The sequence below is a fragment of the Coturnix japonica genome, chromosome 9 (assembly GCF_054131305.1).
Source record: "Coturnix japonica strain WE chromosome 9, WE-NBRP24, whole genome shotgun sequence".
NCBI classification, from domain to species: domain Eukaryota; kingdom Metazoa; phylum Chordata; class Aves; order Galliformes; family Phasianidae; genus Coturnix; species Coturnix japonica.
Window position 1 is genome coordinate 1,053,798 of NC_140671.1, and position 23,722 is coordinate 1,077,519.

The 23,722-nt window shown below is 46.0% G+C and overlaps 3 protein-coding genes and 1 non-coding gene across 6 annotated transcripts in view; 3 read left to right on the forward strand and 1 right to left on the reverse strand.

The window, feature by feature from the left end:
- Positions 1-317: 317 nt before the first annotated feature.
- On the reverse strand, positions 318-6,494 carry TRMT2A (tRNA methyltransferase 2A). Of its 2 annotated transcripts, XM_015877586.3 has the most exons (11): positions 5,861-6,494; positions 5,194-5,302; positions 4,564-4,745; positions 3,886-4,000; positions 3,511-3,626; positions 2,883-2,994; positions 2,153-2,275; positions 1,742-1,817; positions 1,238-1,354; positions 946-1,042; positions 318-700 (listed from the first exon to the last, which is right to left on the reverse strand). In XM_015877586.3, exons 1-11 carry the CDS (start codon positions 6,331-6,333, stop codon positions 412-414), a joined length of 1,809 nt encoding a protein of 602 aa, XP_015733072.2. In that variant the 5' UTR covers positions 6,334-6,494; the 3' UTR covers positions 318-411. The 2 variants fall into 2 exon arrangements, with proteins under 2 accessions (XP_015733072.2, XP_085411659.1); XM_085555533.1 differs by lacking the exons at positions 3,511-3,626; positions 3,886-4,000.
- A 271-nt stretch (positions 6,495-6,765) lies between these two features.
- Positions 6,766-14,759, forward strand: RANBP1 (RAN binding protein 1). Its single transcript, XM_015877589.3, has 6 exons — positions 6,766-6,845; positions 8,398-8,534; positions 9,124-9,281; positions 10,706-10,834; positions 11,873-11,938; positions 12,927-14,759. The coding sequence occupies exons 1-6, from the start codon at positions 6,831-6,833 to the stop codon at positions 13,046-13,048; spliced, it is 627 nt and encodes a 208-aa protein (XP_015733075.1). The 5' UTR covers positions 6,766-6,830; the 3' UTR covers positions 13,049-14,759.
- LOC116654136 (small nucleolar RNA SNORA77) lies at positions 12,013-12,146 on the forward strand. The gene has a single exon (XR_004309081.2). It is a non-coding gene; the product is annotated as a small nucleolar RNA SNORA77 (small nucleolar RNA).
- The window catches only part of ZDHHC8 (zDHHC palmitoyltransferase 8), a 67,639-nt gene continuing 57,862 nt past the window's right edge, over positions 13,946-23,722 (forward strand). For both annotated transcript variants that reach the window (XM_015877580.3, XM_015877584.3), the window contains exon 1: positions 13,946-15,894. In XM_015877580.3, coding sequence (XP_015733066.2) covers positions 15,791-15,894 — 104 coding nt within the window. In that variant the 5' untranslated portion in view covers positions 13,946-15,790. The remainder of the gene's footprint in view (positions 15,895-23,722) is intronic.

Here is a 23,722-nt window from a genome sequence, read left to right on the forward strand (position 1 = left end):
GTTGTGGTAACCTAAGCACATTCAGGAAAAGGAACATTGCTCCCTTGCTTCTTCGGGGTATTTTAAAATAGAACCACGATTCTTCAGTTGCTGTTGTTAAGCACAGCCTGTTACATCACCATCCCACCCAGCTGTCAGCTACTTCCATGTCACCACAAAACAGCAACTTAGCGCTCCATCTCAACAAGAGACCACTCAATATTCACCCATCCCTGTTTCCCCTGGGCAGGCTGAGAAAAGCCTGATTTAGCCTAAGAGAATATAATTAGGCTGATTGAGGTTAGTATTATTAAATAAGTGGAAGCCTTGCAGCCACGCTGTTGTTAAGATTTATTACCTAGGTCTTACAGCAATAATACTATTGAAGCAGCTAAGACACAGAAGCAGTTTCTGGAAAGTATCTCCCAGGCGCTACGTTGATTCCTTCTCTTTGCATGCTGTATCTACAGATACAGAAGTCGCCTCGTTTGCATCAGTGTCAGCTGGGTTGGTACCATCTACGTGCTCTGACTCATCACCTTCTGCTGTGACTTGAGCAGCGTCAGGCTTTGCTTCAGCAGAGCTTCCATTTGCATATTCAACCCTTTCAAAGAGTATCAGTAACTCACAGTGCCTGGTCTGAGGGAAGAGATCCACAGCCATTGCTTTAACAGGTCGGAAGGCGGCTCCTTTGACTCTGTTGGAGGGGGCCCGGCAAAGGCTTGGTGGGGAAGATGGAGGAAGAACTATATTAATATTTTACTATACTATTATCACTACTACTCTTTGTCAGCACCCTTGTACATACGTTGCTCCCAAAGCAGCGCCTTTTGTGTCAAGGTGGAAAGTAAACTGTAATGAATAGGACTTAAAAAATAAAAAGCCAATCTCAGCCCTCCTCCCCAGCAGCAAGGACTTTTGTTTTTACCACTTTCACAAAGTCTAATTAATACAAGAACTACTCACTCCACAAAGTTATTCATTGCAGCTCTAGGATTGCAGGACACGTAGATGAGCTTCTTCAGCTGTTCAGCTCTCCTAATTGCAAGGATTACCTTGGAATCTAGACAAAGAAAAGAAGAGACTGGATACGAGTGTCAACAGACTCGTGAAAAGTTCCAGCACATGCTCCATCATCAACATAACCGGTGTGGAACTGCACCGCTTCGAGTTACAGCTGCAGTCTCCCACTTCATTTATTCCATTGGTATTTTCTTGGGCACCCCACCAAAAAACGCAGAGGAGGAGGTGAACTTACGCAGTCCTGCTCGAGGTGGATCTACAATCGTAATCAGGTTCTGGGGAGCTAATACATTAATTAAAGAAGGAACGATATCTTCAGCCTTCCCACAATGAAATTCAACATTACTCAGTTCTATAAAAAAAGTAAATAAATGTTATTAGTTAAGACATCTTTCAATACTCCCAAGTTTCAATACAGTCAATATTCAAGCCCTGTGCCTTACAAGTGACCTGTGCATCAAATTGTCCAAACAGCGGTAACTTCTGTGTGCACCTTATCTTGGCTAAAGCCAAAGCCCACAGAAAATGGCTGCTGTCAATGCTTTGTTTATAAGGGTAACCGTGACTTCATTTCACATTTGCACTGAAGTGTTCTATTTATGAGAAAACCAAACATTGACGCTAACTGTCACCAGGAAAATTGATCCTGCAGATTATTATTCAATTCTGTTTTCAGGAAAGATTATACAGTTAAAACGGACACAGAAAATAAAGATTTTAGCCTTTTAGCTTAACTAACCGTTAATCTGGGCATTGGCTTTGGCATCCTGCACAGCTTCTTGGCAGAGTTCAATTCCGATCACTTTCTTCACTTTCTACAGAATGAAGGGGAAAAGATCAGCCCACAATACGGAAATGGAGCAGTTATTCACAGCATCAGCAATTAACAGGAGCTTGGAGCAATACCAGCCTGGAGAACTCATGCCTTGCAGCCAGAAAAGTTTGAGAAGAAACCCAGGCAAACAATGGGGGCTTTTTCAGATAGAAGCTGGGGGATGGATACCGCTTATCCCAACTCCACTTATGCTGGGTTGTTCATTTTCTTAGGGGTATATATATGCACACACCAAGTATTCTTTTTGTCATAAGCATTACAAAAGATTAACATCTGGCTGTTACAAGATCACATCCAGGGATAGATGTTACTTACGTTAGCCAAGGAAATCCCAATGGTTCCGGTACCACAGCAGACGTCCAGCACGGTGCTTTCTTGGCTCAGCTGTGCCCACTCCCTAATGGCAGCGTACAGAACTTCTGCAGCCTGTGTGTTTACCTGTGAAATTAATGTCAAACCAGCCGACTTCATAACAGTAAGTGTGTGTGAATGAGTTCTAGGAAAGCAGGTTTTCTTCAACCTCATTTCTAAGAAACAAGACCCATTTATATGTAACTTAATGTCATGTGTGGCTGACTTCCAAGTCATGACACCATTACAAAAGTTTAATTTGGTTCTAAAATAGAATGTTTTGGTTTCTATGTGCCTTCTGCTTCAGCACTTAACTCCGTTCCACCAGCACAGACTACATGTTCAGGATTAAAAGCACTGGGAGGGAAGAATTACCTCTTGGAGAAGGAAACAAGAACTACAAAGATTATGGAACTGCTACTGCACGTTCTGTACAAGGCCACTCAGCAGGAAACAAATGGTATCAAAATACTGAAGCAGTGAAAGGAGAAGCTACGTTTGACGTCCCACCAGTAACATTGATGCTCATTTACTGAGCTTGTACAGCAGAACACAATACTTAAATGTATTCAATCACAATGAAGGTAGAAAGGTTACATCTCCTAAGTATATGCTATCTTGTTATGGGGAAGTAGCCAATTTTGAAGGCAATGATGCAAATGCAGTTCATTTAGCAGCTCAGTATCATCCTTACTTGGAAAAATGCATGAGGAGAAATTCTAAACTTTAGGCCAAGAAGTTCTTCATAGATGTATTTATCGCCAGCCACGTGCTCCAAAGGCAAATCTTCCAGATTGGGGGATTTCCTGGGAGGGGAGAAACAAACAAAAAAGCACATAAGTCTATCTGTTGCCATCTTTCCCAAAGCTGAAGTCATCTTCAAAGCAATACTGCTGGATAGATCCCAGATAGTAATTTATAGTGTGCAACACCAATCGTGTTCTTTTACAGAATGTCGTCTTGGACGTTTTTTCTTATAATTCTTTTTCTATTTATACGCAGTTGGGTCTAAAAAGAGGCAGAACTTGATTGTTGAGAGCAAATGGCCATCTGGTGCAGCACACTCTTCTGCAGTGTGACAGTTACCCAGTCAGAGGGTTCACCCACAGGAATGCCATCTGCCTTTCTCCAGGCACCGCTACAGGGACGCGGAGGTTTCAGTTTTGTGGGAAAGCTTAATAACTGTTTGGCTAATTAGTAGCGCTGCTGTTACCTTTAGGAACTAGAAACAGGTGAGCTAAGGGTGTGGAAGCACCACTGATGTTACTGTTAACAAAACTGCCACCACCCCAATTCCCCGGGGTGAAGCTGAGTCCCGTTACCTTTGGCCTTCCTCCACAAAGTACAGGGAGGTAACGCCGCTCTCCTTCCCCGCCCCTTCAGTGAAGTGTTTTGCCAGAGCGGCCTTCAGCTCAGCTAGCTCTTCTCTGCTTAATTTCTAAAGGTTTCAGTGGAAAGGAGGGAGAATAATCACCTTTGTGACTTAAAAGAAATGATTTACCACATGCCACCTGTACAGTAGCAGTATATAATAGAGAAGATAATTTACTGATGTCAATTAATTGCTCATTTACATGTACTGGATAATTTTAAGTAGAAAAGTAGTACCAAATAACTATTCCATTTCTCTTTCACATGCACTGTTTGGAAAATCAAATTAATGTAATTTAAAGCAGTGTGTCGTGCATCTCAAATACCTGAGGATTAAAGTAAACGATTGCCATGATGTGGCTGTTCCTGCTGGTTCGGACCGTGAGCTGCTTCCAGTGACCTTCATAGGTTTCTGGGCTGTAAACTGAGTAAGGGGTTGACCTGCAATGTGCAGCAGCTCAGTAATTTAACAAGGAACTGTTGTGAGGGAATAACATTCAATAGTTTACTGAAACAAAAGCAGCTCAGCAGGTAAAGTGATGAACAATATTAAAGCAGAGGCTACATTGATTGCAGAGAAAAGAATGACTTCCAAATCTTAAGGAAAAAAGGACAGATGAAGTAGATCCTGTCTCCTCCTGCAAAACAATCTGCCCTTAGCTCTTCTCAATCCTCCTCCGCTTTAATCCATCCAAACTGACAGAGAGCACAGGCAGCCCCTCACCATGGTCTGAAAATGAAACACTTTAAGAACCTTAACAGCAAGTTGAGCTGCCCATCTTCACAATTATTTGGGGGTTTCAATTGCTGAGGATTTAACTGCTTTTCAAACAAATCACTTCTAAGAAAGCCCTGTTGCTCAGCAATCAATGTTTTAAGGTTGTCTTGCAGGATTCAGCCAAACTAGCAGCTAATTTACAACTGTCCATAGTTAATTCTATGGGTACTCTTCAGTATCTGGGACATCAACACTTTCACAGATACCCCATTTCACTTTCGCTCACCTTATGTAGTCCTGAAAAGCCTTTACTACTTTTTTGGCAGCAGCAGGAATGTGAATGGTATCAAACGGCTCCACCACAGCACAGGTACCACCCTTGTATTTGCCGAGACGACAACCCACAGTTTTGTCTTCTTGATTTACACCGATCCCAATCAAGAACTCACATTTGTTGCGATATTCAGTCTAGATTTAAAATAAAGTTACGTCAGAGATTTATACAGCACCTCCTTGTCAACTGTTCCATCCTGGAACTACTCTCATGTGGCTGCAGGTACATTTCAGATACTCATATACTCATACACGCCTGCAGGACATTTCAGACAGTCCCAGACTTTGGTGGAGGGGAGCTACTGGCCATAGTGATAAAGCACCAACAGGATCTGCAATTCCAACAGCAAACTCCTGCGCTCCCTGCACCACACTTAAACTAACTACAACACACTGCTGGGGACAGCACAGTATTTAAAGGCAGATTGTTCTGCTTCTTGCCAACTTTTCCAGGCACTGTTTACATGAAAGACAACGATGCCTACAGCTGGTGATTAACTGAGAGAGGAAGAAAAACCCTCACTTGCTTCACTGTCTCTTATGATGGCTGCTTGAAGGCTGAGCTCCCAGAGCGTCCCGTTACCTGTAATGGTGAGGCCTTCACTCCCTCCACAGGGCAGCACATCCTGTTGTACTTCTGCTTCTGCAGGAACAGCCAGGGCAGCAGCGCTCTGTTGGTATTTCCAATTTCCCTGCCCGGATCAGAAACAACAATTAAAAAGTGTGTGTTTGGAATGAGTGAGGTTGACAGTTACAAAAGACTTTTTCTTATCCTTTCATGGCCCACAATGGACATAACAAGTTACCAGAGGGAAAACTCTTCTTCTGGAGGAAACCCACGTTTTAAGAGGGGAACAGATCTCTCAAGTTACCAGACCTGCAGCCCCAGGAAATGACACTTCGTACAACTTTAACTCTATGTACCAGATTAAGAACGTACCCAGCGCACAGGTGGGACTTTATCTATGGGATTGAGGGAAATGATGGAACAAATACTTCGATCTACAAAGACTGAGCTTGAAAACCGAGGGGATAATTTGTAAGGGAATCCCGGTGGCACCGGGCCGTCTGTGCACTGGCCCTTTCGTGCCGGCATCCTCAGGTGCCCGACTGCGGGCCCAGGGTGGCGTTACTTGGTGCCATGACTTGGTGCCATGACTTGGTGCCATTAGTTGGTGCCATTAGTTGGTGCCATGACTTGGTGCCATGACTTGGTGCCATGACTTGGAGCCATTACTTGGTGCCATTACTTTGCCAGCTTCTGCAGCAGCCGCTCGCAGTCCCGGCGCTTCTCGTCCAGCTGCTGCTCGTAGGGCAGTGCCCACAGCGGGGTCACCACGTCCGCGATCCGTTTGCTGACGGGCTCTGCCGGCTCCGTCCCGGTCCCGTCCCGCTCCTCCTGCCGCCGTTTCCTCGCCATGGGGTCGGCTTTGGGCTTGGCCGCCCGCACGCCCAGAGCGCGGCCCTTCCACGCGGCGCCGTGCAGGACCCGCACGGCCTCGTCCCGCTCCTCCTGGCTCTTGAACGTCACGAAGGCGAACGTCTGTTTGCCCAGCAGCTTGATCTTGTGCGGGCTCAGCCCGAACTTGGCCAGGAACTTCTTGACGTCGTTGAAGCCGATGTACTTGGGCAGGTTCTGGATCTCCACTTTGTAGATCTCGGAGGTGAACAGCTCCGCACGCGTGTACCCGTACACGTCGGGGCCAACATCGGCCGCGTCCATGGCGGGATGGGGCGGAGCGGGCACGGAACGAGACGGGGATGGAACGATCAGCAGCGATGATGGTGTTCAAATACAGCGGCACCGAACCGTGCGATCCGACCCGTTACAACACAGACACCGGCGGGCTCAGCGCGGCAGCGGCACGGCCGCCATCTTGGGACGGGACGGGACGGCCGGGGGAGGAGGAACGGGGAGAGAGGAGAGGAGGAGAGCGGGGCTGCAGGGCCGGGGGTACGGGTGCCGGGCGGGGCTGTGGGCGGCACCGAACCGACACGGAACCGAACCGACACGGAACCGAACCGACACGGCACAGCAGCACACGGACACACGGACACACGCGGCCCAGCACCGCGAGAGGAGAGCAGGGGCGGGGCGGGCGGAGGGCAGGGGCCGTTTCCCATCGTGCCTTGCGGCGGCGCGGGCTGCGGGAATGAGGTAAAGGCGGGAGGGGCGGGAACGCGGCAGGAAGAGCTGAGACAGCGGGAGAGAACGGGAGGATGGCGGATAATAAGGTGGGGAATGGGAACGGGGGGAGGGAAATAAGGGGGGGAAGGCGGCGGGGGAGCGGGCCGGGGTGGGGGATGGCGGTAACGGAAGCGGGTGGGGGCCGCGCGGGGCCGAGGCCGCGGCCCAGGCCCGGTTGTGGGCCGAGCTGCGCGGAGGCGGCTGGGGCAGCGCTGCCATGGGGAGCAGCAGGAGCCGCTCCGCTCCGCTCCATAACGCTCTATTCTGCTCCGTTCCGCTCCATAACGCTCCATAACGCTCTATTCCGCTCTATTCTGCTCCATTCCGCTCCGTTCCGCTCCCCGTGGCCGTTTCTGGCTGTTGTTGCCGTTCCCGCTCACTCCTCGTTCCTTCCCGCAGGGCCCCACGTGTCGCCTGTCGCGATACCGCCCTGCCCGCTCTGCACGTGGCGGCGGGGCCCGGTGTGCCGGGGGCGGGGCTGCGGGGCCGCTCCGCTCCTCTCGTTATCTCGTTATCTCTCGTTATCTCGTCGTTATCTCGTTAGATCCCGACGCTGTATGGCGGCTCCGTTCAATCTGAACGTTCCGATCCGCCGGGGCCGCTCGTGCCCCGCAGCGATCGCCGATAACCGAAAGTTTTTGCCCCGTTCTTTCCCGTCTTGTCTCCGTTCCGCACTGAGCGCAATGCAGGCCCCGTGTGTGTGTGTGTGTGTGTGTGTGTGTGTGATCCGCCTTTGTGTTGTCCCGGCTGCGGCAACAAATAGGCACGAACCGGTTCTGTCCCCCCGAGATCCATGTTTGTGGCCTCGCTGAGTTTGCGGAGTGCTTCCCTTGAAGGCTCCTCACTGAGCGCCCCTACCAGCACAGCCGTGTGCCCTGTAGTCATGGTGCCGTACCATGTAGTCATGGTGCCATGCCGTGTAGTCATGGTGCCATGCCGTGTAGTCATGGTGCCATGCCGTGTAGTCATGGTGCCATGCCGTGTAGTCATGGTGCCGTACCATGTAGTCATGGTGCCATGCCCTCCTCACCAGCTGCCCCTGCAGACTTCCTGAGCCCAGCAACTGTGCGGGCAGACCCCGAGTAACTGCATAGGAAGCCTCGTGTTGGCCATTTACCCTCGATGAAAAACAAAGCTCCTCAAAGAGCGTTGTGTTGGAGGAAGAAAACTTCAGTCGCTTCCCGAGTGTTTTGACTGTGCTTCAGAAATCTCTGCGGCTGTGGGGAGTTCTGACACGTAGGATGAGAACAACGAACTTCTGTTGCCTGTCTGGATGGACTTGGGCTGGTGGAGGTGGTTTCTTTAGTGATGTTTTTCCCCCGCATTAACAATAGGTTGTTAGTAGCATTAAGTGTATATACTGGAAAAATGATGGGGAAATGACTTCTCAGCAGCCAAAGGCCAGGACAGGAGAACAAAACCAGCACGAGGCTGCTTCTTTCTTAGTCTAACTGCACATCAACATAAAGCAATTAATTTTCACCTCTGAATATTGGTTAATTTTAACGCATGTTTCAGTTGCTGAGATCCAGTTGCTGAGTAGTTGTGAATGTAAGTGTGCAGCAAGTTTATCTTTCTTTTTTGTTTTCCCCTGTCCAGGAAGCACATGAGGAGCACGATACCTCTACTGAAAATGCAGATGATTCCAACCACGATCCTCAGTTTGAGCCCATAGTTTCCCTTCCAGAGCAGGAAATAAAAACTCTGGAAGAGGATGAGGAAGAGCTCTTCAAGATGTAAGTAGAACACTTGTACGCATTATCTGGCTGCTTATTGTACTCAAGCTTTAATGTGTTACGAGAAAGTTGGATGACTTGTTAGGAATCTCTGAATGAAGTGGCAGTGTAAGTTCACTGCTGGTTACTTTAATGGCAGAGGTTGAGTTGGGGAGGTCTGACAGCACTGTCCCCAAGGAACTGATGAAGGTCTGGAATAGCATGAAGGAGATGGTGTCATGAATCTGGTTTTAGTATTGACTCTTTTATCCGAAAAGAAAACATTAACTTGGATAATAACTAAAGTTTTGAAGGTATGTGATACTGGTCTAAAACTTATAGTGCAAAATGTATGGAAGACCAGCATAGGATCTAGGCACATTCCAGACAAAGATCTATTTGGAATCACACAGAGTAGCCCAAGCTGGCGGGGACCCACAGGGCTCATGGAGTCCAACTCCTGGCTCTGCACAGAACCACCCGAGGTTCTTTCAAAACATTTTCTCTTTCTTGCGTGGCTTAAAAACATCTGCTGTACCATACAGGTGGATGTGTTGTTTCAGTAAGCTGTTACATACAGGCTAACTTCTCACGTTCTTCCTTCTTTAAGGCGGGCAAAGCTGTTCCGATTTGCATCTGAGAATGAGCTTCCAGAATGGAAAGAACGAGGAACTGGTGATGTAAAACTCCTAAAGCACAAGGAGAAGGGAACAATTCGCCTCCTCATGAGGAGGGATAAAACTCTAAAAATCTGCGCAAACCATTACAGTATGTTATGTGTTACTATACTTGCTACTGTTTTGTGTGTGTGTGTGGTTTGTTTTTTAAGTAAGCTTGATGGAGCTTTATACATTGAAACTCAAGAGCCCGGTGGCTTTTAGCAGTGTAGGTAGAGAGATGCTGCCTCTTAAAGCAAGTGTCCAACTTACAGGAGACTATAAATGCTGTCATTTCTTGCTCTGTCCACAAAAGCCATGTATCAAAACATGAGTTCTCATCTTTATGGATGGAAGGAGGCTGTAGTTTTGATGATAACCTGCAGCACTGAATCTGGAAGTTCTTTGTTTCAAAGAGTGCTGATGTTTGAAGACACTTTGAAATGTAACTGGGATGGACAAACATTGATCCCAATGCTTTGTTGTTCTTTAATGGTCACAGACAATGTTGGCCTTAGTACTGTTTATTATAAAGAATGTTTGCTGACGTTTTCATAAAAGAATGAGAAACTATTACCAAATTAGTCTACTTTGTAGCCTTGGTAATACTTTGTTATTGATAGAGCATTTAGTATCTTTGAGGTTAAGCTACATTCAGGTAGTTTGAAATAATTGCTTAAAGTAACAATGCAAATCTGAGAACAGAAGCAGTGATGTTTATTTTTCTATGGGCAAACCTTTGCAAAAGGTCAAAGACAAATGAAAAAGTAGCACAGTCACCAACCAGAAATAATAATCAGCCTTTTCTTTAGGGAAATGTCCACTTAAATTGATGTTTGTCCTGGAAAGACTTTTTGCAGTATACATTTTTTTCCCCTGAATTTCTGGTGATGGGCAGGCAGACAGAAGGACCCTTTTTCATTCTTAAGAGCATTAAATGAAACAGCATAATTCCATCTCTAAATATATTTAAATACATGCAAAGAAGTGAGTTGGCTGTCTTTAGATTTCTCCTGAACTAAGCACAAGAGCCAGGATTTGGACAGGGAGAAGCAAGGAATGTACGTGTCTGAACTCTGTGAGGGCTGAGTGTGTGAGCAGTAATGTTGAAACTCCCCCAGTCAGCTGGGTTAGAGAACTAAGTGTAGGAATAATAGTTTTTCTTGTAACATACCATATTTTCAGAGTGCAAAACAATGTTCTTTTCCCCTCTTGAGTGCCTTTTCTTCCTAAACCATTTGACTGCTCCTTAGGATTGTGCTTAATGCTTGCATCTCTTGGGGTAAGTATAGAAGTCACTTGTTTTGGAACAGAATTAAGATGCACCATAGTGAATCTAGCAGTCTTTTGTACAGGAATGGCATTGTGTCATTGTATTGGAGGGTGCAAAGGATACTGCTGGTGTTTTTTTATTTATCCATAAGTAATTCTCTATAAAATGCATTATGTAAGCAACAAATCCTTCAGATTTATGAAGGCTGGTGTGGACAACATATATTACTGTGCTCTGTACCTCTTTTCATGCTTGCTTTTCAGTCACACCCTTAATGGAGCTGAGACCCAATGCTGGAAGCGACAGGGCATGGGTCTGGAACACTCATGCTGACTTCGCAGATGAGTGCCCCAAGCCTGAGCTGCTGGCAATCCGGTTTTTAAACGCGGAAAGTGAGTGGACAGCTGCTGAACTTGTTGTATTATACTCTATACCGCAAACCACTGTTACATATGCTTCCTTGCTGCTGCCTAGTAGCATTAGCTCATTGCTGCTTTCGCTGAGAGAAGTTGGAGACGTATTTTACTATGTGTTGATGTACGGTATGACAGCCAGGTCCTCAGAGCTTTATGCCCTTGGAACCTTTTAAACTTAATTTTTTTCATGCAAACGTAATGCTGACTAAGCAGATGGCAGGTGAGCAGATGTAAGTCAGCCCTTCAGGTGTGTTTTCTGGGATGCTTGAAAAGGAGTTAGTATTTCTTGAACTAGTTCACAGTGGCCTCTGAATTTCCTGTAGGGCAACAGTGACCTCGTGTGGTCAGTCATACCGAGCTGGTGTACCAGGTGCTGTGTGTATGGCTATAGTGCTAAGAAGTACCTTGACTGATCAGTCTGGCAATCTATTGTTGCTTGTATTAACTGTGTATAAACACTGTTTATGGCAACTTAGGACAAAACATAAGAACAATCAAATTTCCTTTGCTATTGTAATCAAGATTAACTTGAATTCCAGTCTTTGTATCACTAGTACAGTATTCAGTGTTTATCTTCAGCATTTGATGCTGAGACTCCAAGTTGTAGTATGGTTGTGAGTTCTTCTGGGGTGTATTGCAGTGGAGAAGGACAGTAGTTCATAGCTAATCTTCAGTCTTCTGTGCATGGTAATATTAGGATACTGTTGTATTCTTATTTTTGTGGGGCAGGGACAGCTAGGAGTTGTACTGACCTCAGTGTAGTTCTTCCTGGAGTCTTATTTGAAGTATTTTGAAGGTGTGAAGAGGCTTTCTTAGACTTGCTGCTGAAGATCTGCACAAAGTGGCTGAAAAACTTTCTAGAGCTTTTCATTTGATCTTAAATTTGATGACATTATAAGTACCTACAAGTTTTTTTTATACAATGTCTGATTTTTGAGGGAAGATAATTGAGAAACAGTCGGTGTTGGAAGGAGGTGAAGTTAATGAAAAAATATTCTGTCTTTACTGGAACAGATGCACAGAAATTCAAGGCAAAGTTTGAAGAATGCAGAATTGAAGTAGACAAGAGAGCAAAAAAAGGTAAGAGTTAAGTCATAAACGTTGTGCCTCTTCTGTTTGAGTGGTTTTAGCCCCCAGTGTATTGCTGTGCTTGAGCAGACTCACTCTGTACCGAACTGCAGCCTTCAGTTCAGGTGCTTTTTCTGTCTGCAAGAGTAATCACTCACAGGCGTGATGAGTTGCCTTCTTTCTTGTGGAAGGCTGTTACAATTGCTATTGGGACATTGCTTTCCTTTTCTCTTTTTTGGAGCTGCTGCAGAAGTGCTTTCAGTTTATAGCACACGAGTGAACTGCAAGCACTCTAACCACAGTGATATTTCCTTCTTCCAGTTCCCCATCCCACATTCCACAAGTACATAAGCGTGGAAATAGAACATTCAATTGTTCCTTCTGTATTTAAAGTGGTAGCATTTCCTCACGGGTCTTTACTGAATATCTTAATGCATTGCATGTACAATTGTCTGTTACAAGATAGCATATCTTGTGAAATAAACACTTCCATCTTCCTAAAGTACAGGTTACAAGTAGTTGGCGATCAATGCTTTTGAGATTCAGATCAGAATCCTTCACTCTTAGGAACTTCGTGTCTGTCCCAGTTTCAGACTGGGGAGGTGGGGTCCCGGGAAGGGGGTAGTTCTCATTTGAGGTAGACAAAAGGCTGCGGACTTGGGAGATTCCCTTGACTGGACATTGTATGGACTCTGTTACCAGTAGCACTAAAGCTGACCAAGTGCTGTGTTTTGCTGTCACTATATTGGACACTCATTTAGAGATTAAAATACTCAGGTGGTGTTTCTTGAATTCTGACAATGGAAGGAATTGGCAAAGAAGACACACAGTGAATCATCCCAGTGCTCAGTGGCGAGTTTCTTTTGCTCTTGCTCTTACTCTAAATACAGGCTGTCTCTCTGCCCCATTCTCTTCACCTTCCATGTTACTGTTCCTCCATTGCAGTAAAACTGGCTACTTCCTGTGTGTAACGTTTCTTTTCCCCTCATCAATCTCTTAGCAGGCACAGACAAAAACGATAGTGCCGATAAAGTTGCTGAAAAACTAGAAGAGCTTTCTGTAAAGGAAGAGAGCAAAGAAGCTGAGAAGAAAGAGACCAAGGAAAACGAAGAGAAGCAATAAATCATCCTGGGCCTTGCAGTTTTTCTTTATATTTTTTTTCTTTTTTTTATTTTTACAAGGGACTTTCTAAGGAACTGAATTCACTGTTCAGGTTGTTTTTTCTAAGCTTTTGCCCTTTTGAAGATGTCTTCAGAGAATCCATTCCCCAGTCATGACAATGTACTGTGCTAACTTTCTTTTCCATAGTGGAAACACGTATTTATGGTCATCCAAAAGAGTGAATAAAACAAACTTGAAACAGCATCAGAGGATAGAACTGAGTTTTCTATATACTTTAGAGGCTTATGAATACAGTTGTTTCAATGGGTGTTGAGATGCGTATCGTCCTACGCAGGCTAACTAGACTAACAGACTTTACGAACAGGGAAGGTTAGGATGGCAGGCGTGTCTTCTGACACTAACCCAGCAATCCTTTCACATTCTTCTCTGCTCTTTGTTCCTGAGCAGGAAACACACCTGTGAGTCTTGGAATGCGGCAGGTTTGTGACACTGGGCAGTAGAGCACCCTGGTGCACTATTAATGGTGTTCCATTGGACAGGGAAAATAAACGTGGGGAGGAAACATTACACGAGACCTGAGTAGTATTTTCCTTTTAGAAAACAAAATCTCAGCTCTACCGCTTATGGAAGTCATTAATGTTAGAAACACTTGAGCGTAGCATAAAGTTGTAGCTGTGGTCCCAGATCTTCCACAATGTGTTTCTTGCTGACTGAAGGTGGTATTGGTCTCTTATATTAAGATGTACACAAATGAGTCTTAATTGTTGGAGTACCAGCAGTCAGCATATTCTAACAGTTACACTCTAAAATGTATAAGCCTTTGTGTTTTTTTCAGGGCCTTGGAACTTAATATTGCTTTTAAGAATTGGAGAGGTGTGGAGCTCTCATGGTGCGTGCTGGGAGCCTGGCCCTCCTGAAGGGAGAAGCTGAGTTATTCTCCTAGGTCAGTTGATCATGTTGTACACACTGAAGGGGCACGATTCTCACCATTAATGGGTGAGTCGATCAGATCTCTTTCCTGCAAGCATTAATTGCTTGCTTGGTTTCAACTTACTGCTAGAGAGTAGGAGAAAATATATATAAAGTGATAAAATCAACACAATTTAAGTCGGGTAGATGAATTGAATTTTGTTGTTAACCACTAATACAAGGTCAGTGTTAGATAGCAATGGAATTCTATGTTACTATTCTCAAAAGTATGAAAACTGAACAAAACTTGCTAAACTTTGTATGGTGTTAATATTGGGTAGTGAGACCTCTGTTCATACAAAGGCTTTCTAAGTAGATCGGGCTCTGCAATCTACCCCAGGAGAACATACGTTCAAAAAAGAACAACTTGCATTTCTGCTTAGTGCTGCCTGTTGATGCTGCCATGAACCACTAGTCCTAAATGTGGAACTGTAACTACGGTACTCACTTCATTCCAACCAAGTAATTCCTTTAGTGTCGTACGTGTTCCCCTTCAAGTACAGCAGGTATCGAAGGTCTGTAATTAACAAAGATGGTCAAAAGGCAAAACAGTGTTCTTCAGCGTTTCTGGTTTGGAAATAACAAAGCGAAGCTCTTTTGAAGTACGTAGCATTTGAATGTGAAAGCCAAATCGTTATCCATGAGTCACTGTAAATTCTCTGATCTGATAATGTCGAACTGTGTCTGAATTGATAGAAATGACATTTTAAAATTTCAAAATAAATGTAAATTTTCATTTAAAGGATTTGCTTTTTATTTAAAGAGCTGCTGGGGATGGGGCTGAGGGCAGCAACGGGGGGATTTGCTTTCACTGACCTGCAGAAGATGGGAGGAAACATCGCTGGGCTTAATATTCTGAGTGTTCTCATCTTAATGTGTCTCAGAACTGACAAAGCCTGTGTAACTATTACCTTCTTTCTCTTTTCCCCGCCCTTGTGCATGTTTAATTGATTTCAAAGCATTTCCCTTCCTGTTTAGGTTAACTGGTCCATGTTTCCAGTTCATGGATTGCTAACGCTGCTCATTCAAAGTCTGCATTTCCAGGAGCCAAGTGATGAGGGCCCTGGGTGCAGTCGTTCCTCTGGATGGCGTTTGGCTGAGGAATGTTCTGGGTTTCTCACCCAGCAGCTGGTTCCCAACGTCCTGCTGGGTGCAAAGCTCCCCCACATTGGACTTGGCTAAAATTACTCTTGCTTTCAAAATAGAAGGAAGGGGAATAACCCAGAGCTTCACTACTGCTGTCAGCATCTTTGGTGATACCGGTTGCAGAGCGCAGCTGTCCCGTATCCCACCCCTTCGTGCTGCCGCTCGCTCTTCCCCACACGTCCAGCCCGACGCTTTCGATTTTGCTGCCAACTCGGCAACGCTGAGAACCCTCATTTATTTCTCCTTCCCATCTCTTCCCGTTCCGTTCCAGTCACGGCCATGGCCGCAGCGCTCCGCTCCTCCCGGTACCGCTGGGAGCAGCTCGTGGTGGCGGCTCATCCCGCAGCCGAACGCCAGCACCGCCCCGACAGTGCGGCCGTTGTGGGGGAGCTCCGGGGGGCAGCGCCGCCCCGGTAACAGGGAGCGGCCCCGCAACAACACGGAGCGGCCCCGCCTGAAGGGGCGGCCGACATCCGCCGGGTGGGCCGCGCCGGGGGTGGGATTTCCTGTGCCGTAGGTCAGCCTGGGCCCGGCCCTCCCCGCTGCCGCCCGTTCCCCGCCGTGCACCGCGTCCCTCCCGGCCGCTCCTCCCGGCTCGGCCCCACTCAGTGATGTGTAAGACACAGGATGCCCGGCAGCACCGGCAAGAGGTTTAAACCGACCAAATACATCCCGGTCTCCACAGCGGCCGCCTTGTTAGTGGGTTCCACGACTTTATTTTTCGTGTTCACGTAAGTACCGCCGTTGGGGGCTGCCCGGCCCCGCTCCCCCCGGTCCCTTTCTCCCCCCCGGCCGTGTCAGCGCTGCTCGGTCCCGGCCGTGCGCTCGGTGCGTTGTTTTATGTAATCAGCCCCGGAGCGCAGAGATTTACCGGGGGAAGGAGCGGGGCTGGGGGCGAAACTTTTGGTTGCCCCCGTTTCCCGTCGCTCCCACGTCCCCTCCTGGCACAGCGCGGTGCTTTGGGGCGGCTTTGGGGCGCTGGTCCGGCCCGGTTCGAGCTGTGCGCTGTGAGCTTTGGGGGCCGGGGGCTCCGCGTTGGTTGCGCGTTTTGAAGCTCTTTAAGTTGCTCCGTGATGTATTTCTGGTGTTTCACGGCTGCTGTGCTGCTGTATCTCAGCGTTCCGTGCCAATTGCAGATGTCGTTTTGCCGAACGGTTCCTTAAATCAGCGGCGTTTGACACCGAGCAGCGCTCTTGGCTTATTGTGACGTGATTCTGGCTTTACTGCCTTCCATGCCAAGGGGCTGCTCGATCCTTGCAGGGTATCGCTCCGGTGCAGCACGAAGGTCTGACAGGCGTGTGAACCCATCCTTCGTCATTGGGCTCCTCGTCATGGCTGGGCCTGGCGGGCACACACAGCACACGAGTTGCCATGAACTCGGCTCACACCGTGCTGCATTTATTGTGTTCACGTGGTTTCACGGTCAAAAAAAGGATCTTAATGCCGGCATCTTCCTGCAGCTGCAGAGCTGGGTGAGCTGAGCTCGTCTCTGGAGCTGCAGGTCGCTTCCATGTGATGCTCTGAACATGCAGCTGCAGCCCATCACAACCAGGGCTGCCCATGGCAGCAGGGCAGCGCAGGGATGGCCCTGCCAGGAACGGTCACTGCACGGAGCAAGAGTTTGTAGCCTGTTACCGAATCCCAAACTTAAATCCGCCCTCTGTTAGCAGTGAATAATTACATGCGAAACGAGATATTTTTAGGATCTCTCCATATTGTAACTTGGCCTGTGCATCTCGCAGTGTTAGTGCTGTGTCGGAGACCATCCCAGGCACACGCTACGTGCTGCTGCCAAGCTGTGTCTGCGATGGAAATAACACTTAACTGAGCAACTGCTGTCAGGTGGTGTCTGAAGTCCTGTCCATTCAGAAATACTTGGATGGATCTGCACAGATTTGATGTTGTTGTTTTTATCCTGAGCAGTTCTGGGAGCAAAGCACACACTGTGTGTGCTGGGAGTTTTTCCTTTTGTTTTTCCTTTTGTTGTGACCCGTTACTTCAGGCCATGCAGGCTGTGCCCTTCCCTGGGTGCCAGCATGGAGCACACAGCACTGGTGCAGCAGAGGAGGTGCTGCCTGCTGCCGCTTCCAGCTCTGCTGCTCACACAGGCCTGTGTGCTGCTCACAGCACGGGAACTTGACCAGGTGATGATTTACTTGAGTTTCTGTTCATTTTTTGTTCGTGTTGTCGAGTTCCGGGGCTGCTCTGCCTGTTGAGGCCCTTATCTGTGTGTAAGTGCTTAGTGGAAGGACACAGCGCTTCTGGGCACTGCTCGTGTTCCTTGGTAGCTCTTTGGAATGGCTCTGACCTCAGCATTGTCAGCCCGTGTGCTCAGCCGTGCACCATAAGGACTTTCTGCTGCACAGGAAGCTCTCTGAGGTGCCGGGGGTGGCTTTTAGGCAGCGTGATCTTTGTTTTTAGCTGTGGTCCAAAGAACTTTGCTAAATAATGGCACCTGAAGGGTGTCTGGAGTATGTTGTGTGCACTGATGGTGGTGTCTATCAGTGGTATTCATGCATTAATTTGGGAAGGTTCCATGAGAGATACTTCCCTGTTCTTTTTCCTCGGCTGACTGTTTAGCATTTGCTGTATCCCTGTGTTATTCCTCCTGGTTCTGTGGGGGGGAACTGAGCTGCTTTGCTGTCACGGGGCTGCCTGGAAAGGCGTGTGAGAGCGGTGTGCTGTGGGCCCTCAGCTCCCGGTGTGCGTTCCTCTAATCATAACAGAGCTGTGTGAGTAGGTGGTCTGGTTTGTCACAGTTAGGGAGTAAATGTGCATTAACTGTAAGCATTGCGAATGAATGTATAAATAGTGCTATATATAATAATTAGGTTAATTTACTTACAGGAACAAATCAAATGGCATAATGAAGGAAGAACGATTCTGCTTAATGTAACCAGAATCCAGAGTGATTCAGCTGCAGCACATTGCGCTTATTTCTTCTAAGGCCTTTTTTTCCTTTGTATTTTCATTAAGGATAACAGTGTAAACCATTCTGGGCTGTTCTGCCTTGGGCTGCTGTGATGTAAGCATGAGTGTGGTCATCCACAGAACCCAAATCTGGTCAGCTTTCCAGCTTTGCTTTCCAATGTTAGGTTGTATAACTGCATTATTAGTAGAGATTGCAACACAGCTGTTGGTGAGCAGTGTGCTGCAAAGCTAAACTTCACCTGATGAATGATGGTGCTCAGCTGCTGGTGCTCTGCCCTTGTTCAAACTGTGCTACTTGCTGTTGTTTCTATTGCCAGCAATCTCTGTTTTAGCTCAGCTGCAATACCTGTGTGTATAGGTGCCTAAGACTTTATGGAAAAACTGCCTTATTTCAGTCATGAAAATAAAGAAAACAAAGTTCTTCAGTCTTTTGCTGAATACAGTAGAGTGTGAATTTCTGGTAATGGCCACGCTGTGACTTTTCTGCAGCAAGCAGCCAGCTGGGCGTCTTGGAAGCATGGCAGCAACACGGTGTCTATAATACAGAGCTGGCTGCAGTACTTTGATGTGATGGGAGCTGTGCTGCTGTGTGCTGGGTTCTTCACCAGCATGGCAGAATGGGGCATTTTCTGGGTCAGGGCACCACCGAGTGAACACTCATTCAGCCAGTTCTGAAGATGAGACCTGAACTTTGCTTAGAAGTCATAATGAGATGTAATCACAGGGGGCCTCAGACACGCACAGCTGGTGCTCTGATGGACTTTCTTACTAAGCCACACCCCGCTGCTCGAAGCCTCAAACTATTTCTGATTATTATTATTACTTTAAACCGAGGCTTTGCTGGCACTGGTGGGGAGCAGCTTCACACAGGGCGTGCGCCGAGACATGAAGATGGCAATGGAGAGAGGAAAGGAGTGTCCAAAGGTGTGCATTAGTTTAATTAGATGAAAGTCAGCACTGAGCTCCCACTGACACAAGCACTGATTCGGGTCTGGTAATTTGCAGTGGAGAAGAGCCAGGTATTTTTTACAAGTGTAAAACTAAGGAGAAGTTTCAGCTTCCTGAGGTATTTTAACTTTGGAAGGTCGGGCTCTACCGACTGCCCTGAGTTGTCTCAGCTGCCATGTTTGTCAGCTCCTGAAAAGGTGTTTATTCTTGCTATGCCAAAATCAAGGCCTTTTAGACTATGGCGATTTAATCTTGGTATACAATTTTATTCTATATCATATCTAAAACCTGTCATGAAAGATTTAAAACCAAACAAACACAAAAGCAGGCAGTTTCAACAGGAAAATGCATTTAACTGAAGTGTGAAAAGTATTTTAAAATCATTCCTAATGCTGGAGGAGAGCTGGGTTTTCTGGCCATAGCTGGGAGAGTCTGTTATCTTTGCTTCCATGGGGAGCAGCAGAGCTGACAATACAGGACGCTTTTGGAAGCTAATAAAATTTGAGCCTTGAGGGAAGAAAAAATGATGTTTATGTTCGGCAGGAATATTCTCTCCTCTTGTAGCTTGGGAGACAGAGGAGCTCCATCTCAGTACGTGGCTGTGCCTGCAGCGGGGCAGCGCTCTGCTCTGCTCTGCCTGCAGCCGCCATGGTGCCATTTGAATGCTAAATGCAGGTGGAGATTTGAAGCCCAACTGGGCAATGCAGGAAGGCTGCTCCTGTGCACAGGATGCCCAGTGCTGTAGTCAGTGTGTGACTTACGCCAGTAGCAACATCCTGTCTGTTTTTCCTAGTGAGCTGAGGTGGAGGATGTGGGTGTATGGAAACAGGGATGAGAGGCTGCCTCTGTTAGACCAGGGTGGGCCTTTCAGCCTTTGTACGTGAATACACAAACAGGTTTTCTAATTTTTCTTTTAAGTCCTTTTTGAGATGCTATTTTAATTGCTGCCCATGTTTATCCAAATATGCCTCGTGTGTATCCTCTTATAAATAGAAGCCGGCACTACAGAATTGTTCAGGTGGTCTGGGAGCTTACTTGGCTGGGAGCAGGGTAAGCTGAGGGATGCTGCTCTTCAAAACACAAGAAGAAAAAGGCCTGGGAGGAGGTGTTCCGGGCTTGTCCTTGGGAGCCCTCCCTTCAGCTTGGACCAGTATTGTTTGACTGTTACTTATTTTACGTTCCAATTTTGTGTGTCCAAAATTCACAAACTTCTGAGCTCTCGGCCTGTTACGCAGGCAGTGGTGGGTACGTGGATATTACAGCACCAACAGTACAGGAACACAGATATTGCAGTGGTTACCATGGTTTTCTGTTTGTGAACCTGTAAGTGCAGAATTTGTTGTCCTCAAATGTGAAATCATTATGAAGTATCTTTCATAAACACGCTGCTGTGTTTCGATACCTTCCGGTTAGAAGGGGCGGCAGAGCCATGTGCAGAGCACCAGAACCCTTGAGTTTTAGATCTGAAGCTGAACACCTACATCTTGTATAAAGTCACATAGTTTGGAAGTACTGCCCCTTTGGTGATGGGACAGCAAGTTGTGTGGAGCAAGGCAGCAGTATTAAGATGGGAATATGAGAAATGGTGATTTTTGTCAAGCTGCATATAAGGTGATGGCATTGTTTTGTGAAGGGAAGAGCTCATAGAAGCTGACCAGTCACTGAGTGCCTTGAGAAGGTCCACGTGTGCCATTCTGAAGTGACTGCTCTCCAGGAAACCTGGCTACAGACTCAGACTGAATTAATAGCAGGATGCTCTTAAATGAACAAATTAATGTGTTAAGTTGGAGCCTAACAAAGCAAACTTGAAACTGCTCATATATATATATACATATATATATAAGGGCTTTCACAAATAAAGTCAGACAAAGCCTTACTCTCCCAAGATTCTCGAAACTAAATTGGCATTTACATTAGCTCTCTTTCATGTCTTCAGGGAAATAATCCAATGTAATATCTGTATCAACACAACGTAAGGGAATGCAGAATGCCTGGACGTTTTTATAAACAAGTATCGTTTTAATTTCAATTCTAATCAATCACAGAAATGCTTGGAAATAGAAAGGTTCAAACTTGTGTAGCTACTCTTGGTGGGAGGCAGGTTTTTTCTTCTGGAAAAACATTTCCTTTCCTTGGTATCAAAATTTATTTGGGATTCTTTTAATTGTGTATAAGCTCCTTTTCAATTTTTATTTATTTTCTCATGAGTGGGGTCTCATTTTGCATACTTAGCTTTCTCCATAGGTCGCTTGCTCAGCAGCCAGCCCACACTGTGATGGAGCTCTGCTGTAGCAGGGTTTGCCAGCAGCTGCTGGGCTGCAGGGCAGGAGGTGGAGGTAGGTGTGGGCGTTCAGCTTGTTGGCTGTCTGTAAAAGCTTAATGGTTACAATTGTCATGCTTAAAATTTTATTTGCATGTCATTCCACACCGGTAATTCCTTTTGCCAAAAAGTATTTCATGCCCTGTGTTCTGAAAGCTGGTGGGATAGAGCTAAATCTGGTTCAAGAACTGAAAAATTAATGATTTCTTTTCTGGCCTGCTGTGTTTGATCTATAATTCATATCTGGTAAAATGAGAAATGGGCTTTTGAGCGAGCCATTGTCTCTCCATTTACTAGCTGGGTGTTTGTGGTGGTGTTGTTTTTAATTCATCCCTCAGAGGATGTCGGGGTGTGAATTTTGGGCCATTGAGCACTACTCAAGGAGGTCCTACCCACGTTTTCTTCATCTGTCATTATCTTTAGATTTTTTTTATCCCTGTGATATCTGGGTCCAAACTACACGGCTGTTGTAGCTGCCATGACCCTTGAATTTTAACCTTATTATAAAAGATTCAGGGTTATAAGATACAATTAAACATCTGATCTGTCTGTTGAGCTGGGATGGTTTGTGTGGGTTGATGCAACAAACTCTTCTGCATTGAATCTATCCAGAGGGGCTGACCAAGGCTTGTGTCTTCCTCCCTACCAAGTTCTGTATTCTTAGTCTGAATTCTCTTGATCCAGAAAAGCAAGTGGAATTTGTTCTGGTGAACAGAACAAATAGAGATAGAGAGGTCTATCAATTTGCCAAGTAATCGTCCTTGACTGCAGTGGAGCCCTGTTCAGTGGAATGATGCTTTTTGTTTTTCCTTTTTTTCTTTAGTGATGAATGTGCTTGTTCTTTTCTTTGCTTCTTTCAGAGTGATGTTATTTATTTTTCTTGTTTTAACTGCTTTGGAAATGAGGAAAAGATGTTTTCGTGTAGATCAACTTGGCTTGTAAAAAAGCATCTCATTTTGCCAGCTCTCTTCTTGGTTCCTATAGAATTACTGTCCTGTCGTGCTGCTTTGACCATGGTGTATGTTGTAATAAGTCTCCAGAACAGTGCACTGTGCATGTACGATGTGTGGATTCCTGCATGTCTGATGAAGCATTGATTCTCTGGGCTTGTGAGTCCTGCCAACGCTTCAGTTAGAAAACGTAAGGTTTTAATGTACGTTCTGTCTTTTAGTCCCAGTTTGGCCTCATATTTTGAAAGACATTTCTCTGGAACTAGTCGTGATGTACCAGGATTTTTATAACATAATAAAGACATTTTATACTGAGATAGTTAACTAAACAGTCTGCTTCTAATTCATATTTCTCCCTTGATGTCCCTTCTCACTCTTTCTTACCATTCCTATTCAGAAACTCAGTGAAGGTATATTAAAAGAATTAAAAAGGTGGGATTAAAACTTGCTTCTGATCTTCTGACGTGCCACTTAAAATCTCACTGCAAAGTGATTAGTCCTGGATATTCACATGGCTGCATGCTTGGTTTAAATCTCTGGGAGGGCTTTTGATTGTCCCAGCTGGCTGCATTACTTCAGCTGTGTCCACCTCCTGGGTTTACCCTTCTGAAAGAGGACTGAACTCCCTCACCCAAGGTCCGGATCCTGTTCTGTAACAGGATGATGAACTTTTTGACAGAAAATAAAATAAGATTTTTGAACTTTGCTCTTGGAAATAACTGAATCGTTGTGTTTAAGAGCTTAAAGGGAAAGGAACATTTTGCTTGGAGGAGAGAGCTAACTGGAAGACTTCAGTCCAATAGTTAATTTAGCAAAGTGATTTAGGATGGAATATATCATACAACACTGCTATATATCTGCACGCTCTGCTATCAACAGATGTCTGGACATACTCTCATCCGCTCTTCCAGTGTCTGGATCTTTAGATGCTCCTCTTCAATCCTCAGTGTTCAGTTTGGACTTTGTGACTGTCATGACTTACTCCAGAATGCAGGCACCCTGGAGCAGACTTGTTAGGTGGCAGTTCAGCATCGCTCCCCTTGCTGTGGATGGTCACCCCGTCAGGAGCTGCACCCGCTGCAATGACAGTTTGCTGGAAACTCAGCTGAGATTCAATGGCAGTTGGCTGAGCCCCAGCTCCACAAGTCAGTGGTCAGAAGAGACTGCAGGGCACGAGTCTGTGCAGTTTGTAGCATTGACTTGATTCTTTTTTTAATTAAAGCTTTAAGTGTGTCAGCAGAGTGCCAAGGACATGATCAGCTCAAACAGTGCATTGCAACAGATGATGCTGTTCTGTATTCTCATAGGAGTATGGCACTTGAATACAGCGATGTTACTTTTTTTGTCACTTTTGTTCATTTTACAGTCCTTGATGCTTTGAAATGCTGTAAATAATCTTCATAACAAATT